At 50.0% G+C, this 15,483-nt stretch overlaps 1 protein-coding gene across 6 annotated transcripts in view; it reads left to right on the forward strand.

Annotated features, from left to right (window-relative positions):
• Window positions 1–15,483, forward strand: part of CORO2B (coronin 2B) — a 213,989-nt gene that overhangs the window by 192,859 nt on the left and 5,647 nt on the right. For all 6 annotated transcript variants that reach the window (XM_025390635.1, XM_025390632.1, XM_025390634.1 and 3 more), the window contains 8 exons: window positions 3,363–3,512; window positions 4,170–4,334; window positions 6,543–6,659; window positions 7,489–7,593; window positions 8,166–8,262; window positions 11,432–11,544; window positions 11,877–11,967; window positions 12,147–12,286. In XM_025390635.1, coding sequence (XP_025246420.1) covers window positions 3,363–3,512; window positions 4,170–4,334; window positions 6,543–6,659; window positions 7,489–7,593; window positions 8,166–8,262; window positions 11,432–11,544; window positions 11,877–11,967; window positions 12,147–12,286 — 978 coding nt within the window. The remainder of the gene's footprint in view (window positions 1–3,362; window positions 3,513–4,169; window positions 4,335–6,542; window positions 6,660–7,488; window positions 7,594–8,165; window positions 8,263–11,431; window positions 11,545–11,876; window positions 11,968–12,146; window positions 12,287–15,483) is intronic.

Here is a 15,483-nt window from a genome sequence, read left to right on the forward strand (position 1 = left end):
TTCCAGCGATTTCTGCTGCCTCAGCCTCCTGAGTAGCTGGGATTACAGGCGTGAGCCACCACACCTAGCTACCGCCTAGGCTTCTTAAAGTGCTAGGATTACAGACGTGAGCTACCACAGCTGTCCTTGGTATTTCTAAGAATGGAAGGAACACAAATCCAAACACCAGGTGGCATTTTTGACCTATCAGATGGGTAAAAATCCAGCTTTTTAAAGGTATAGTTTTAGAGGCATAATGAAGCAGTCTCAGACTCTGTGGGTTAAAAACTAGGACAGTTTTTGGGGACAATTTTACAGTAACTATAAAAAATATGAAACACTTCTAGCCATTTTCCTACAAGAATATCCACACTAATGCACAAACTTGTATTACGAGCATGTTTGTCATAGAATGAATTGTAATCATGAAAAAAAAGTGAACAGAACTTAGATGTCAATTAATAGAGGTCGATTAAATTCATCATGGAACGGTCATACAACAGATGCCTCTCTGGCCACTTAAAAAGATAAGGTAGATATTCATGGAGTGGTGTGGAAAGATGCCCACTATCTGTTATGTGAGAAGAGCAAGTTGAAAGAGAACGTGTGTAATAGTATCCCTTCTGGGTAAAAAGAAAGAAGTGCGTGTGTCTACGTGTCTGTGTCTGTCACAGGTGGGTGTCTAGCCCAAGCATTAGTCTCCCAATTTCAGGGTCTCCTTTCTACGGTACATTTGGGAACAGAAGGAATGTGTTTTGTTGGTGACTACTGAGTTATGTACTCAGCAGCTTGCTCCCCCTGCACCCTCTCAGCCAGTTCCAGACCAGTCTTCATCCCTGAACGCCCTCGTGCAGGGGCTGTTGAGGAAAGAACACTGGGGTATTCCGGGCCCGCTATACATCACTCCCCTCCCCGCATTCCCCCCTTCCACCATCTCACAGGACTGTGTGGGAGTGTTGGACTTTACTCAAGGTTTGGAGCCACCAAAGGGGATGACAATGGAGATGGGAAAATATTTCAAACTCTCCCCAAATTATAAACTTTTTCTCAAGTGGGCTTTTGAAATGGATTTACTGAAACAGAATGGTGCACCCAAAGGTGACCCCAAACCCTTGACAGAACTTGCCTTTCTTACCCTGAAACCTCCCAGTCGGCAGGCACAGGAGCTGGCTCTGTGGGGGAACACACGTGAGGGAAATGCTCATTCTTATAGTCTGAGGAGGCACCAAGAAAGAAAATTTGTCCAAAGAATGCCCTGAGGGGCACCCCAGTTCCTAGCCTTGCTCCCAGGACCTCTGGTCTGCCTTTGACTTTCTTCCTTTTTTTTATTTTTCTGAGACAGAGTCTCACTCTGTTGCCCAGGCTAGAGTGCAGTGGTACATTCATAGCTCACTGCAGCCTTGAACTCCTGGGCTTAAGCGATCCTCCCACCTCAGCCTCCTGAATAGCTGGGACTACAGGTGCATGCCACAACACCTGGCTGATTTTTTCAATTTTTTGTAGAGGCAGGGTCTCACTGTGTTGCCCAGTCTGGTCTTGAACTCCTGGACTCAAGTGATCCTCCTGCCTTGGCCTCCCAAAGTGCTGGGATTGCAGGCGTGAGCCACCTCAGGTGGCCTTGGCTTTCTCTAACATGCTTTCTGCATTTATTCATAGCCTTTGGAATTGTAATCAATTGACTAGTATTACATATTGAGATAATGTATTAAATTGTTCCTTTAATGTTGATCATTTACAGTGCTTCTACATTTTCCATGTAAATGATGTTGCAGTGAACTTCTTCATGCATGGAGATTTTTGCTTATATTGTATTTTAAGAGTGAAGTTACTGGGTCAAAGAGTATAATATAAATGTCTTTATGGCTCTTACTAAAGATTGCCAAATTGCTTCCAAAAGAGTTACTCTGATTTATAATACTACCAACATCCATTCCATCTATAACTTCCAGCATTACCTTGCCAACACTGGCTCTTTTTATTTTTTTGGTTGGCTATTTTAGCAGATTAGAAATGATATCTCAAGGCTGTTTTTCCTGTTTTTCTTCTTCCTAGCAAGGGTGGAGTTCAGATTTTCAAAAGGATTTTTTTGTTTGTTTGTTTTATCGTTTTTTGTTTTTGTTTTTGTTTTTTTGGTTTTTTTTTGAGACAGGGTCTTGCTGTGTTGCCCAGGCAGGAGTGCAGTGGATTTCAGCGCATTGTAACCTCCGCCCCCAGCCTCAAGGGATCCTCCCATCTCAGCCTCCCGAGTAACTGGGACTATAGCCATGCGCCACCGCACCCGGCTAATTTTTGTTTCTTTGGTAGAGACACGGTTTCACTGTGTTGCTCAGGCCGAAAGATTCGTTTTTTTTTTTAAGGTGTCCTAAATTATAGTCACGTGTGCTCTTTCCTCTTCAACCAGTTAGACTCTAATGAATAATATTAATGATAATAATAACAATTATAATTCCTTTGGCCTTTAGAGCATTTTGCAGTTTATAAACTGTTATACTATTGTGTCTTTTTATTCTACCAGTAGGTGTAGCAGGGCAGGGATGTTCCCCCCACTCCCCGCCCACCTTATTGATGAAATAGTTGAAGCTGTGCAGAGGAGGTTTGGTTTGAGTGACAGAAGCCCACCAGGGCTGATGTAAATAATTAGGGGGGTGATTCCAAGATTGCAGAGAAACTGCTCAGTCTCTCCCTCTCTGGGGCCACATGGTCTCCTCTCTGCTTCTCTCTGCATGTCCCATCCTCCTCTCTGCAGACCATCTTTTTCTGCTTCTTTATCGGTATCCACAAGACTGAAAATAGCTCTATCCAGGCTTTGCCCATCCTTTCAGCTCAGGCCCCACATCTGATCAGTCTCTGTCTGCCAGTCCACCATCTCTCAGGAGAGACCTGGGGCCTCTCAGCCTCCCAGATGCAGTTCCCTCTGCCCAGGGGTCCATCCTGCGTGGGGGACAGAATAGGGGATAAGGCCATGTGGTTCAGACAGCCTAAGTGGGTCTGAGCAGGGTAGCAGGAAGGCAGAGTCTCCTAGAAGGATCTGGCATGTGAAGCAAGGATAGACTTTTCAACACACTTGCTAAAAGAGGCTCGTGCGTGTTCTTCTTAGTCGGGCTAGGCCACAGCAGTAGCAACATGCCAGTAATAATAGTTCTTAGGTCTGCAGAGACTTCCCAGAGAAAAACCTCCCACAGGCAGAGAGATGGTCTCTTTCCTCTCTAGCCACACCCTGAGATCTCCCAGCAGGCCTCAGTCGGGCTTTGCCCATCGCCGCAAGCCAGGAGGTGCCTCACAGGCAGATCTCAGAAAGCCTGGTGTCCAAGGGAAGGGGCACCTCTCATCAAGGGCCCTCTTGGCCATGTCCACCCAGCCTGGACCCTCATCCCCCCCTGCAGGTGCGGATCTGGGAGATCCCCGAGGGCGGGCTGAAGCGGAATATGACAGAGGCTCTGCTGGAGCTGCACGGGCACAGCCGGCGTGTGGGGCTGGTCGAGTGGCACCCCACCACCAACAACATCCTGTTCAGCGCTGGCTACGACTACAAGGTATGCAGTGGGCAGGCAGCTTGGTGGAGAGGGATTGGGGAAGAGAAAGGGGCCTTTTGGGTGCCTGTGGGAAGCACTGTTGGTTCCTAAGCAACCAATATTGCCTCATCTGTTCATTTGCTCCTTCATTCATTCATTCACTACACGCAACTGAGCATCTCCTGTGCACCCTGTCATTCCTGGGGTCCACAGAGGCTGGAGGCTTCTTTTCTGCCTTCTCTGGTGGTTGATGGACTGGAGGAGAATGCCCCTTCCATGCCCACACCCTTTGCCTGGCCACTTCTTAACCAAGAGGTGGCAAAAGGGGTAACCAAAGCTGCTGGAGGGAAAAAAGTGGAGCCTCAGCCCCTAGCCCCAGGCACATCCTCAAAAAAGGTGAGCTGCCACATGGGACCTGACAAGGAACATGTATCCTTCTTGCTCTTCCACAAACTGAGCCCAGGCTGGTGCTGGGATCTGACCAAGGATATTGATGGATTTGTGTGCCAGGAATGTATCAGCCTTTCCATATAGAACTCAATGACCCCTCCTGCATCCCAGCACACCCCAGGCCCTGCATGGGGTGCTTCTCCCAGGGCAGTCCAGTGTGGACTTGGGACAAACACCCCAGGACCCTAGCAGCCGCTGACCCTGCCTCCCGTGCGTCTGCCATTGCAGGTCCTCATCTGGAACCTGGACGTGGGCGAGCCGGTGAAGATGATCGACTGCCACACGGACGTGATCCTCTGCATGTCCTTCAACACGGACGGTAGCCTGCTCACCACCACGTGCAAGGACAAGAAGCTGCGCGTGATCGAGCCCCGCTCTGGCCGTGTTCTGCAGGTGGAACCCTACATTTTTTGAGATTGAAGGGGAAGGTATTGAGGGCTGGGGCTCAGCTTTCAGCAGGCCTGGAAAAAAAAGGCTGTGTCAGCCCCCGTCTCCAATGCATCTCACTGCACCTCTGTTAAACAACTTTGGCTCTCCTGGACCCTTCTCAGCTCATAGGAACCCTGCCTTGTTCTGGGTGGGGAGGGACCTTTCCTGTCCCCACTGCACCCCCTACCTCCAGACAGGATTCTTCTGGCTTGCTTTGGGGGCTGAGCTGGTGACACCCTTCAGTGCATATATCCCCAGGTGTTAACCAAGTCCATCATAGGCACAGGAGGAGGAGACACTGGACTCACTGCCCAGCCACCCAATAGGATGAGCCTGGGGGAAATGGCTCAGGGTGCCAAGGTTGATGGTGAACTTAGCTCCACTTTTGGTCTTTGAATCTCCTGGGTCTTGGGTTTGAGGAAGGGGTTAGGTGCCATTTGGAAGTAAAAGCAATTACCATTTTTTGGGCACCTGCTGTGTGCTGGTCATGGGGACAGATGGAATGGAAAATATAGATGATATCTGAGGTCTGCCTTCTACACAAGGAGGGACCGATGCTTGATCTGGGTTTGTCTACCTTGGAGTAGTCCAATATTACAAGACCAGAAAGTTATCTACTACTGTAGGTTGAGCATCCTAAATCCAAAAATCCAAAATCCAGAAGGCTCCAAATCCAAAACTTGGTCGGCACTGACATAACACCCGAAAGAAATGCTCGTTGGAACATTTCAGATTTTGGATTTGGGGATGTAGGGAGCTCAGCTAGTAGGTATAATGCGAATATTCTGACATCTGAAACAATCCAAAATCTGAAACACTTCTGGTCCCAAGCATTTCAGATAAGGGCTACTCAACCTGTACCACTACAAATAAGAATAATGACAGTTGCTTCGCATGATTAGTGTTAACTGACATCTGCTAAGAGCTCACTGTGTGGCCTGCACTGTGCCCGGGGCTCTGCACATCGTCTCATGTAATCCTCAGGACAGCCCTCTCAGCTAAGCACTGTTACTGCTCTCATTTTATATATGAGAACACTGAACCTTAGCAAAGTTGGGAGACTTGAATCTCACGGTTCCAGGAGGAGCTGGGATTCAAACCCAGAGCCCATGACAAACAGAAAGGATGTTTATGAACAGAGAACCCCCACCTCCAATTCACAAACGGGGCCATGAGCCCAGGGAAGGTGAAGGTCTTCTCTTGGGCTACACTTTTTTGGCAGAGCTAGAACTAGAGTTCAGAGTGAGTGATGCCAGCCAGAATATGTGCACTGCCCCATTAGCCTCTTTTCTGACCTGCTGCCAACTTACCTGATGCCGAGGACTGTTGTGTGTTAGGAGGAAATCAAGTGTCACGAGCCAGTGAGCAGGAAAGGAGGCCCAAGACAACTCAGTTAAGGAGGCACTCCCTGATGAGGCAAGTTGTGGAGCAGTGATCGGCATGAGTCTCTTATCCTTCTGAGCCTCAGTTTCCTCACCCTCAAAATGAGGATAATGATTTCTTCTGATAGATATTGTTACGAGGATGAAAAGCAATGCCCCTGGTGAGAGCTCCTGGAGTGGTGTAGCCCCCAACTGGACTTGGTGGAGGTTGGCTCCCCTCTCGCTCCCTGTTCCCACCTTCCCTGGGAAACGACAGAGAAGGCATCTGTGGAGCCATTGCTGCACAGTGCTTAGAACAGTGTCCTGTGGCTGCTGTAACAAATGCCCACAAACTAGGTGGCTGAAAACAAAAGTGTATTCTCTCATCGTTCCAGAGGCCAGATATTCCACATCAAGGTGGCAGCAGGGCTGTACTCCCTACAGATGCTCTAGGAGAAAACCCATTCCTTGCCTCTTGTGGAGGTTGCTGGCTCCCATGGCTGGTGGCCACATCACTCCAGTCTCCGCCTCCAGGGTCACACACCTTCTCGCCTGTGTGTCTGTGTAATCTTACCTCTCTCCCACCAGGACACTCATGATGGAATCCAGGATCCACCTGGACAATCCAGGGTCATCTCATCTCCAAATCCTTAGCTTAACCACATCTGCCAGGACCCTTTTCCAAATAAGGAAACAATTGCAGGGGCCAGGGCTGAGAACATGGGTGTATCTTTTCAGTGCCACCATTCATCCCACTGCAGAACCCACATGTTGAGGACCCTGGCTCACCACTTCCCTCTGTTCCTACTAGGAGGCCAACTGCAAAAACCACAGAGTCAACCGGGTGGTATTCCTGGGGAACATGAAGCGGCTCCTCACGACAGGGGTCTCCAGGTGGAACACAAGACAGATTGCCCTCTGGGACCAGGTCAGCCACTGGGAGGCCTGCTGGGTTTGGGCTAAAGGAAGCGTCATTGCCTCAGAGGTCACTTCCTCAGAAAGTCAGGAGCCTGGGCCCGCACACCAGCTTCTCATAGCATTCCCAGCGGAGAAATCAGACAGAGACCCCCAGAGGCCGAGCTTGGGTACAGAGGCCTCAAGGGACAATGTCGGCCACGCCTGCAAGATGTTCCCCCTCTTTTTCCAGAGTGGGGGCTGAGCTCCAGAGAGATCAAGAGACTTACCTGGGGACACATAGCAAGTAGCACGTTTGGGCACAATGAGAACAAGTCCCTTGCCTGCTGTTTGTACGACCCTTTCCGCTGCCCCCTGCTTTTTGTCAGTCTTGCCACCACCCATAGGATGGGCTTTTTTTTTTTTTTTTTTTTTTTTTTGAGACGGAGTCTCACTCTATCGCCCAGGCTGGAGCGCAGTGGCCGGATCTCAGCTCACTGCAAGCTCCGCCTCCCGGGTTTACGCTATTCTCCTGCCTCAGCCCCCCGAGTAGCTGGGACTACAGGCGCCTGCCACCTCGCCCGGCTAGTTTTTTGTATTTTTTTTTTTAGTAGAGACAGGGTTTCACCGTGTTAGCCAGGATGGTCTCGATCTCCTGACCTCGTGATCCGCCTGCCTCGGCCTCCCAAAGTGCTGGGATTACAGGCTTGAGCCACCGCGCCCGGCCCCCATAGGACGGCTTTTTAACGTCTAGGGGAGGTCTTAACATAAAGTAGTTGCCATCCTAAGCGGCCTTGCTGGGATTTGGGGAGGGGTATGCCATCCTGCCTGTAGAGAGGCTGAGACCAGCTCCTCTCCCTCAGGAGGACCTGTCCATGCCCCTGATCGAAGAGGAAATCGATGGGCTCTCTGGTCTCCTGTTCCCCTTCTATGATGCTGACACCCACATGCTCTACCTGGCTGGAAAGGTAGTAGGAGGTGGGGGAGGGCCCGGGGCAGCCTGTGGGAAAGCCCTGCCTTCATTGCACTCCCACAACTGCCCCACCCCCTTGAGAATAGCCAGCCTAACCTCTCTGGTGTTCCCTGACCCAACCCAAGTTCCTTGGCCTCACCTCTCCCATTCACACCTGCCCTCAAGTCTGACACCCATTCTTACTCAAGTGTCTGCTACCAAGAATTCCTTCAAAGGTGGGCTGGAGTGGGTTTTACATTGGAGTAAAGATCAGAGCCTGCAGTGTAGTCAGTGATGAATGATGGAATTTGAGATACCCACCAGGAGATCCTTTGGTGAATATAACCTTGTTTGTCAGAAAGGCTGTCTACACACACACACTCACATCAGCCCACCCACCTTCACCTCTCCACCCGCAGTGAGTCCACTGTGGTGCACCCACTAGGAGCCTCGAAGCCAGGTTTCCTTGGTTTTTATAACCACCCATGAAGCACAGGGGAGAGCTGTCTTCATGTGGCTCCTGGGACCAGGCCCTGCTCTGCCCTCCCTACCTGCCACCTTCCTCACCTCCATCTCTCCTGACCCCAGGGTGATGGAAACATCCGGTACTACGAGATCAGCACTGAGAAGCCCTACCTGAGTTACCTCATGGAGTTCCGCTCCCCAGCCCCGCAGAAAGGCCTAGGTAAGGGGCCCCCAGGCTGCCACGGCTGGTGTGCTCATGCACGGGAGGACATCTGGCCCATGGGTCACCCCCTCCCTTAAATGGAAAATCAGACTCAGAAGGCCACAGCACATGTGCAAGTTGGAAGAGAACCTGCATGAGCTGGCCCTGCTGCAGCTGTCACTGCCCACTGGACCAGCGCTGTCACCCCATCGCGCTCACATCCACCATCAGTAGCAGCTTGCCAGCATGTGCTCTGCGTCTGCACTCCTGATCGCAGATGGGGAGCCTGAAGCCCACAGTGGCTATGACGATGGTGGGAAGTGGTCCACGGTGGGAAGTGGTCCAGTAACTAAAGGTCAGAGCGGGGTCTAGGCACAAGTCCCTTCCTGAGCCTCTAGGAAGCTGGGACTCCCAGACCCCAGCAGCAGCTCTGTCTGCCTGATAGGGCAGGAAGAAGTTCCAGATGTTCCCATGACTGCAGCCCCAAGCTCCCTAGGCTCTCAGGCAGAAACACAGAGAGGGCTCCGGGCTTGACAGGGTGTAGTGAGTGAGAACCCACATTCTCCCACCACTAAAAGTCTTACAACCAATTTTCCCTCCTTTCAACTAACCTGGTAATGCATATGATTCAGCAATTCTACATTTGGGGTCCAAATCACCCAGTGAAACACCTATTTTCAAGGACCTCCCGTTCCCACCTCTGCGGTGATCCTCCTTGGAGCTTGAGTCTAGTTTGCTTTCCTGTGGGTCTGGTATTATGGACAGGGCCTGAGGGCCAGCTTCCATCAGGGCTGAAAGGACCTGACAGCCCACTCCAGTGACCAACAGCAAAATGGAAGCCAAGAGATGTCCAAAGTCCCAATCACCATTCCATCAACTTTACCCTTCCCCAACTCTGTCATCCCCACCTCCTTCACTGTCACTCCTGCATCAAATAGTATAAAAATCAGCCTGAACTTTGGAGTCAGACCTGGGTTTACATTCTGGCTCAGCTGTGCACTTAATCCCTCTAAGTCTCAGTTTCCTCAACTGTAAAATGGAGATAATCAAACCTTCCTTGAATGGCTAATGTAAGGCTTAGAGACCATATGTGCAAGGCACCTGACAGAGCACTTGACTCCTTCTGCTCCTTCACATAGCTGTTCAACAAACAGTTATTGAGTTCCAACTGTATACCAGACCTTGCACAAAGTCCAGTGGCAAATAGAACATGGCCTTACTCTCATGGGGATCACATTCCACTGAGCAGGAGACAGGCAGTAAACAAATAAGAAAAGTGTTGTGTAGGGATGAGTTCTAGGCAGAGAGTCAAAGGGTGTGCTAGAACAGAGAGTGACTGGGGGCTACTTTACATAGGTGATCAGGGAAGGCCTCTCTGAGATGATATTTTAGGTTGAGCTCTGAAAGATGGGAAGGAGAAAGAGCAGTCCCAGCAGGGGGAATGGTTAGTGCAAAGGCTCTGTGGCCAGAATGAGCCTGACATGTTCTAGGAACAGAAAGGAGGTCAGTGTGGCTGAACATGGTGTAGACTCTGTGATGTAGCAGGAGATGGGGGTAGGGTGTTAGGAGACCGTTGGAGAGGTGGGCAGGGGCTGAATCCATGGGATGCATTAGCCTGGGAAAGCAGTTTGCATTTGATTAGGAAATCATTGTGGGGACGGTTCTTTTTCTTGAGTGGGAGATGAGACAACATGATGTGATCTGAAATGTTAGTTACGATTGCTCTGGCAGCCAGGTGTGGTGACTTACACCTGTAATCCTGGCAGTTTGGGAGGCCGAGGCAGGTGGATCACCTGAGGTCAGGAGTTCGAGACCAGCCTGGCCAACATGGTGAAACCCTGTCTCTAAACCCTGTCACTAAAAATACAAAAATTACCTGGGTGTGGTGATACACCCCTGTAATCCCAGCTACTTGGGAGGCTGAGGCAGGAGAATTGCTTGAACCTGGGAGGCAGAGGTTGCAGTGAACTGAGATCACACCACTGCACTCCAACCTGGGCAACAGAGCCAGACTCTGTCAAAAAAAAAAAAAAAATTATCTGACTTCAGTAGAGAGAATGGATTTGGGAGGGGCAGGAGGAAGGCAGGGCAACCAGTTAGGAAGAAGTTGTAGACTTTTAGGCAAGAGAGGATAATAGGTGGACAGGAGGAAGACAGGGAGAACAGGATGAATCCAGATGTTTAGAAAGTAATGTCAGCAGGACTTGCTAAGGTATCAGATATGGAGGGCTGGAGAGGAAAGAAGGAGGAAGGACTCAGAATGACTCACCTCATCCTCATCCTCATCCTCCTCACCTGTGACCACTATTGAGCATTTGCTGTGACCTAGGCACTTATTATAGACACAGACAAATTAAGCAGCTCACCAGAGGCAGGTCTTACCTGCTGAGTAGCAGAGGCAGAACTCAGACCGAATCTGCTGACTCTTAATCCCATTTGGGAAACCATTTCACCCCTTCCCTCCAGCTCCTGGAATTTCTTTATCTGGAAGAGCAGGCTTCCAGCCCAGTGGAGGAGAGGCAGAGCCTTAACTCATATTCACAATACAGGGAAAGAAACTAATGTTGTCTGTGCTCGTCACGGTGCCAGGCAGTTAATGAGTATCTTGGCACATATTCTCCTGATCACCTCATATGGGGCCACAGTTGTCCTCCTCGAACCAGCCAAGGAACTAGAAGCTCAGAGAGTTGTGACTTGCCAAAGGACTCCCAGATGGAAAGGGGACAGAGTCAGGATTCAAACCCCGTTGGTCCACCCCTAGATAGAACTGTGCTCCTCGCACCGCACTGCCCCTTGTTCCCATGATAGATGTTCAGCAGAGGCAGCTGTTAGGGACACGTGGCAAGTGAACCCACACAGGCAACATGTGCACACATTGTTGGTTCTAGGAGGCATAGAACAGAACAGCAATCTCGGGCTGCATCCAGACCTCTTCCAATTCTGAGGGGTCCAATTATAAAGCGTGCACTGTGGTGAGGCAGGTCTGGCCCAAAGAGCTTGAGAGGTGACCATCCAGAGACAGAGACTGCTTGAAGCAGCCTGGGTCCACCCTCTGCCCTCTGCATGGGCCGTTGCCTCCAAACCTAAGTACATTCCTCAGCCTTTCCCCGGCCCAGAACATCATGGGGTGATGTCACTGAGAGGCAGTTTCTGGTACCCCATGGAGCCACATGTGTGCCTGTTACAGGGGTCATGCCCAAGCACGGGCTGGATGTGTCAGCCTGCGAGGTGTTCCGCTTCTACAAGCTGGTGACTCTCAAGGGCCTCATCGAGCCCATCTCCATGATCGTGCCCCGGAGGGTAAGTGGGGCTGGGCTGGGCTCCGGGAGGGGGGCCTGCATCGCATCCTAGCCTGCTCACCACTGACCATGACCCTGGAGAAACCCAGGTGAGAGATGTGCTGTGGACTGGGGTCTTCAAACCCAATTTGGGGTGAGGGGCATCCTCAGACGGGACAGTTGGGTTTGCTCATGAGTGCAGGTGGGTAGTTCCAGGAGGAAAACGCAGTGCAAAGGCATAGAGGCAGGAGAGCAGGTAGCGTGATTGGAGATGAGTGAGAAGAGTCTGACTGAAGAGTAGGGGCTTTTCTAGCAGCCCCCCATCTGTCCTCTCTTCTGCTCCTCCCACTGCAGTCAGATTCCTACCAGGAAGACATTTACCCAATGACACCAGGCACGGAGCCAGCACTGACCCCGGATGAATGGCTGGGAGGCATCAACCGAGGTACCACAGCCGGGGACTCCACAGAGCACAGGAGGGCTGCAGCCTTTGCCTTCAGCGCAGCTTGCCCCAGTTCCCCTTGCCTATCCCCGTGCTTGAACTTCCCTCCCACCCAGCCTGCTGGACCATCACCTGACAGCCCATGGGATCATCAGTGAGAGCATTTCCCTTGCCTTCTTTAGATCCCGTGCTGATGTCTTTGAAAGAAGGCTATAAGAAGTCCTCAAAAATGGTATTTAAGGCTCCCATCAAAGAAAAGAAGAGTGTTGTGGTCAACGGAATAGATTTATTAGAAAATGTCCCACCCAGGACAGAGAATGAGGTAAGGAATGTAAGTTATTACCTCCACAGGCCCTAGAAGAACAAGACCTTTACATTTCAATTACGGGCTTCAGGCCTTTAAGCCAGTTCCATTCTGAGACATTTTTCTTTCTGTGACAAATACCATAAGTAGCCTGATATTGGTTTCTGATGCCTCTGACCCCGATAAATAGAAGCTGGGATGTCTGGAGATATCAGTTCCCCACACCACCCCCACACCTCAAATTCACTAACCTACAGAGTTATGCGTCTCCTCATGAATTCATTCCAGAACGTTGCTGTCATTTGGTGTTCCAGAAGTTATAAATTCCTGACTAACAGGGCAAGCCTGGCCTCGTGTATCACAGCCCTGCCTCCCTCACTGGCGTTGCAGCAGTGCTGGGGTCTGACACTTCCAGTCTTTGTGGAAGAGACTGGGTGTTTATGAAGGTGCTCTTTTTTTTTTTTTTGAGATGGAGTCTCACTCTGTTGCCCAGGCTGGAGTGCAGTGACGCGATCTCGGCTCACTGCAAGCTCCACCTCCTGGGTTCATGCCATTCTCCTGCCTCAGCCTCCCGAGTAGCTGGGACTACAGGTGCCCACCACCACACCGCTAGTTTTTTTGTCTTTTTTTAGTAGAGACGGGGTTTCACCGTGTTAGCCAGCATGGTCTCAATCTCCTGACCTCGTGATCCGCTCGCCTCGGCCTCCCAAAGTGCTGGGATTACAGGCGTGAGCCACCGCGCCCGGCCATGAAGGTGCTCTTTGTACCACTTGAGACGGGAGCAAGCTCTTTCGGGGCAGCTCGACTGGGCCTTGTCCATGTCCCCCAGTGGTATCTCCTTCTAGCCCACACCCCCATTCCCTGATGCCAACATGGTTTAGCTCAGCTGGGGTTCACAGGATGCCTACTGTGTGCCAGACATAAGGCATGATACAACTGAAATGGAGATGGCTGCATGACCCCACCTGCATTTGAATCCTGGCTTTGCCATTTCCTGGCTGTGACTGAGCAAGTTTACTGATCTTTATAAGTCCATTTCCTTGTGGTAAAATAGGGATATGGAATGCTATGAGCATTAAAGAGATAATTCATAAGTGTCTAGCACTCTTCCTGGCTCATGTTAAGTGCTCAAAGGAAAAGGTCAACTGTATCAGCTATCTATTGCTGTGTAACAAATTACCCTAGAACTTAATGGCCTAAACCCACAAACACGTATTAGCCCACAGTTTCTTTGCATGCCCATGGCTGAAGGTCTCTCATGAGGGTACAGTTACACTGTCCACTGGGGCTGGAATCACTTCTGAAGGCTCAACTGTGGAAGGATCTACTTCCAAGTTCATTCATGTGGTTGCTGCTGGGACTCATGTCCTCAGGGGCTATTGGACTGAGGGCCTCAGTTCCTCCTTGGGCTGTTGGCCAGAACTTCCCTCAGGTCCCTGCCATGTGGACTCCTCCATAAGGCAGCTCACAACAGGGTGTGTGAGCAGAAGAGCAAGAGAGGGCACCCAAGATGGAAGCCAGTCTTTCTGTCACCTAATCTTGGAAATGGTATCCCACCACTTCTGCCCTATTCTGTTCATTTGAAGCAATCTATTAGGGCCAGCCCATGCTTGAGGAGAGGGAATAACATGGGAGCTATCTTAAATTAGACACCACCTATACCACCAACTTATGTCATCACTATTTTTTTTTTTTTTTTTTTTTTTTAGAAGGAGTCTCACTCTGTAGCCCAGGCTGGAGCTCAGTGGCACAATCTCAGCTCACTGCAACCTCCACCTCCCAGGTTCAAATGATTCTCCTTCCCCAACCTCCCAAGTAGCTGGGATTACAAGCGTGCACCACCATGCCCACCTAATTTTTATATTTTTGGTAGAGATAGGGTTTCACCATGTTTGAGAGGTTGGTCTTGAACTCCTGACCTTAGGTGATCCACCCGCCTTGGCCTCCCAAAGTTCTGGGATTACAGATGTGAGCCACCACGCCTGGTCCATTATCACTATTATTAATAAAAATAAGACCCTTCTTGACCTCTGGGACCTCACAGTCTTAAGGGGGAGATTGGCAGGTAACTTGATAATTGCCATAAAATATGCTTGTATGCCAATGTAGAGGGATATTCATTGTAGGGCTGGATGAAATGATGTGATAAATGGGATTTGCTTTAAAATAACCCCTGAGGAAAGTGGTGCAGGGGAGGTGGGTGGTAGTAGAGATGAAGTAAGAATGGTCCCACAGGCTGGGCGCGGTAGCTCATGCTTGTAATCCCAGCACTTTAGGAGGCCAAGGTGGGTGGATCGCCTGAGGTCAGGAGTTCGAGACCAGCCTGGTCAACATGGTGAAACCCTGTCTCTACTAAAAATACAAAAATGAGCCAGGCATGGTGGTGCATGCCTGCAATCCCAGCTACTCAGGAGGCTGGGGCAGGAGAATCACTTGAACCCAGGAGGTGGAGACTAAAGCTGAGTGATGGGTACTTGGGGGTTCATGGTGCTATACTTTCTATTAATATATATATAAAACATTTTTCATTTAAAAAATGTTTTAAGTTTTTTCTTGCATTTATTTATTTATGTTTTAGAGACAGGGTCCTGCCCTATCTCCCAGACTGGAGTGCTGTGGCACGATCATAGCTCACTACAGCCTCAATCTCCTAGCCTCAAGCAATAATCCCACCTTAGACTTCTGAGTAGCTGGGACTAGAGGCATGTACCACCATGCCCAACTAATTTGATTTTAAACATTTTTGTAGAGACAGAGTCTTACTATATTGCACAGGCTGGTCTTAAACTCCTGGGCTCAAGCAATCCTTCCACTTTCGCCTCCCAAAGTGCTGGGATTACAGTCATGAGACACTGCACCAAGCTATTTTCTTGTTTTTAAAAGAACCCTACTTTTTGAAGATAGAGACACAGGGGTCACTGTGATAGCCCAGGAGGGCAATAACAAGGGTCTGAACTCAGTTCTGGCACTGGGTCTGGAGAAGGCAGGGTTCAATAATAGTTAAACAATATTTAGCTGTAGATTTGCCTATGTGACTCAGAACTGAGAACCTGGAGGAAAACCTTAAAGGGTCTCAGAGCAGACAAAACAGATGCCACAATCTACACCAAAGTTGTGCATCTTCCTCGTTGGGAAGAAGCTTTCTCAAAACCTGCTGACTCTGGCTTTATCCATAGTTTTAATCATCACAGCAGTTTGGAAGCAGCCAATTAGAA

This window comes from Theropithecus gelada, chromosome 7a, assembly GCF_003255815.1.
Source record: "Theropithecus gelada isolate Dixy chromosome 7a, Tgel_1.0, whole genome shotgun sequence".
Lineage (NCBI taxonomy): Eukaryota > Metazoa > Chordata > Mammalia > Primates > Cercopithecidae > Theropithecus > Theropithecus gelada.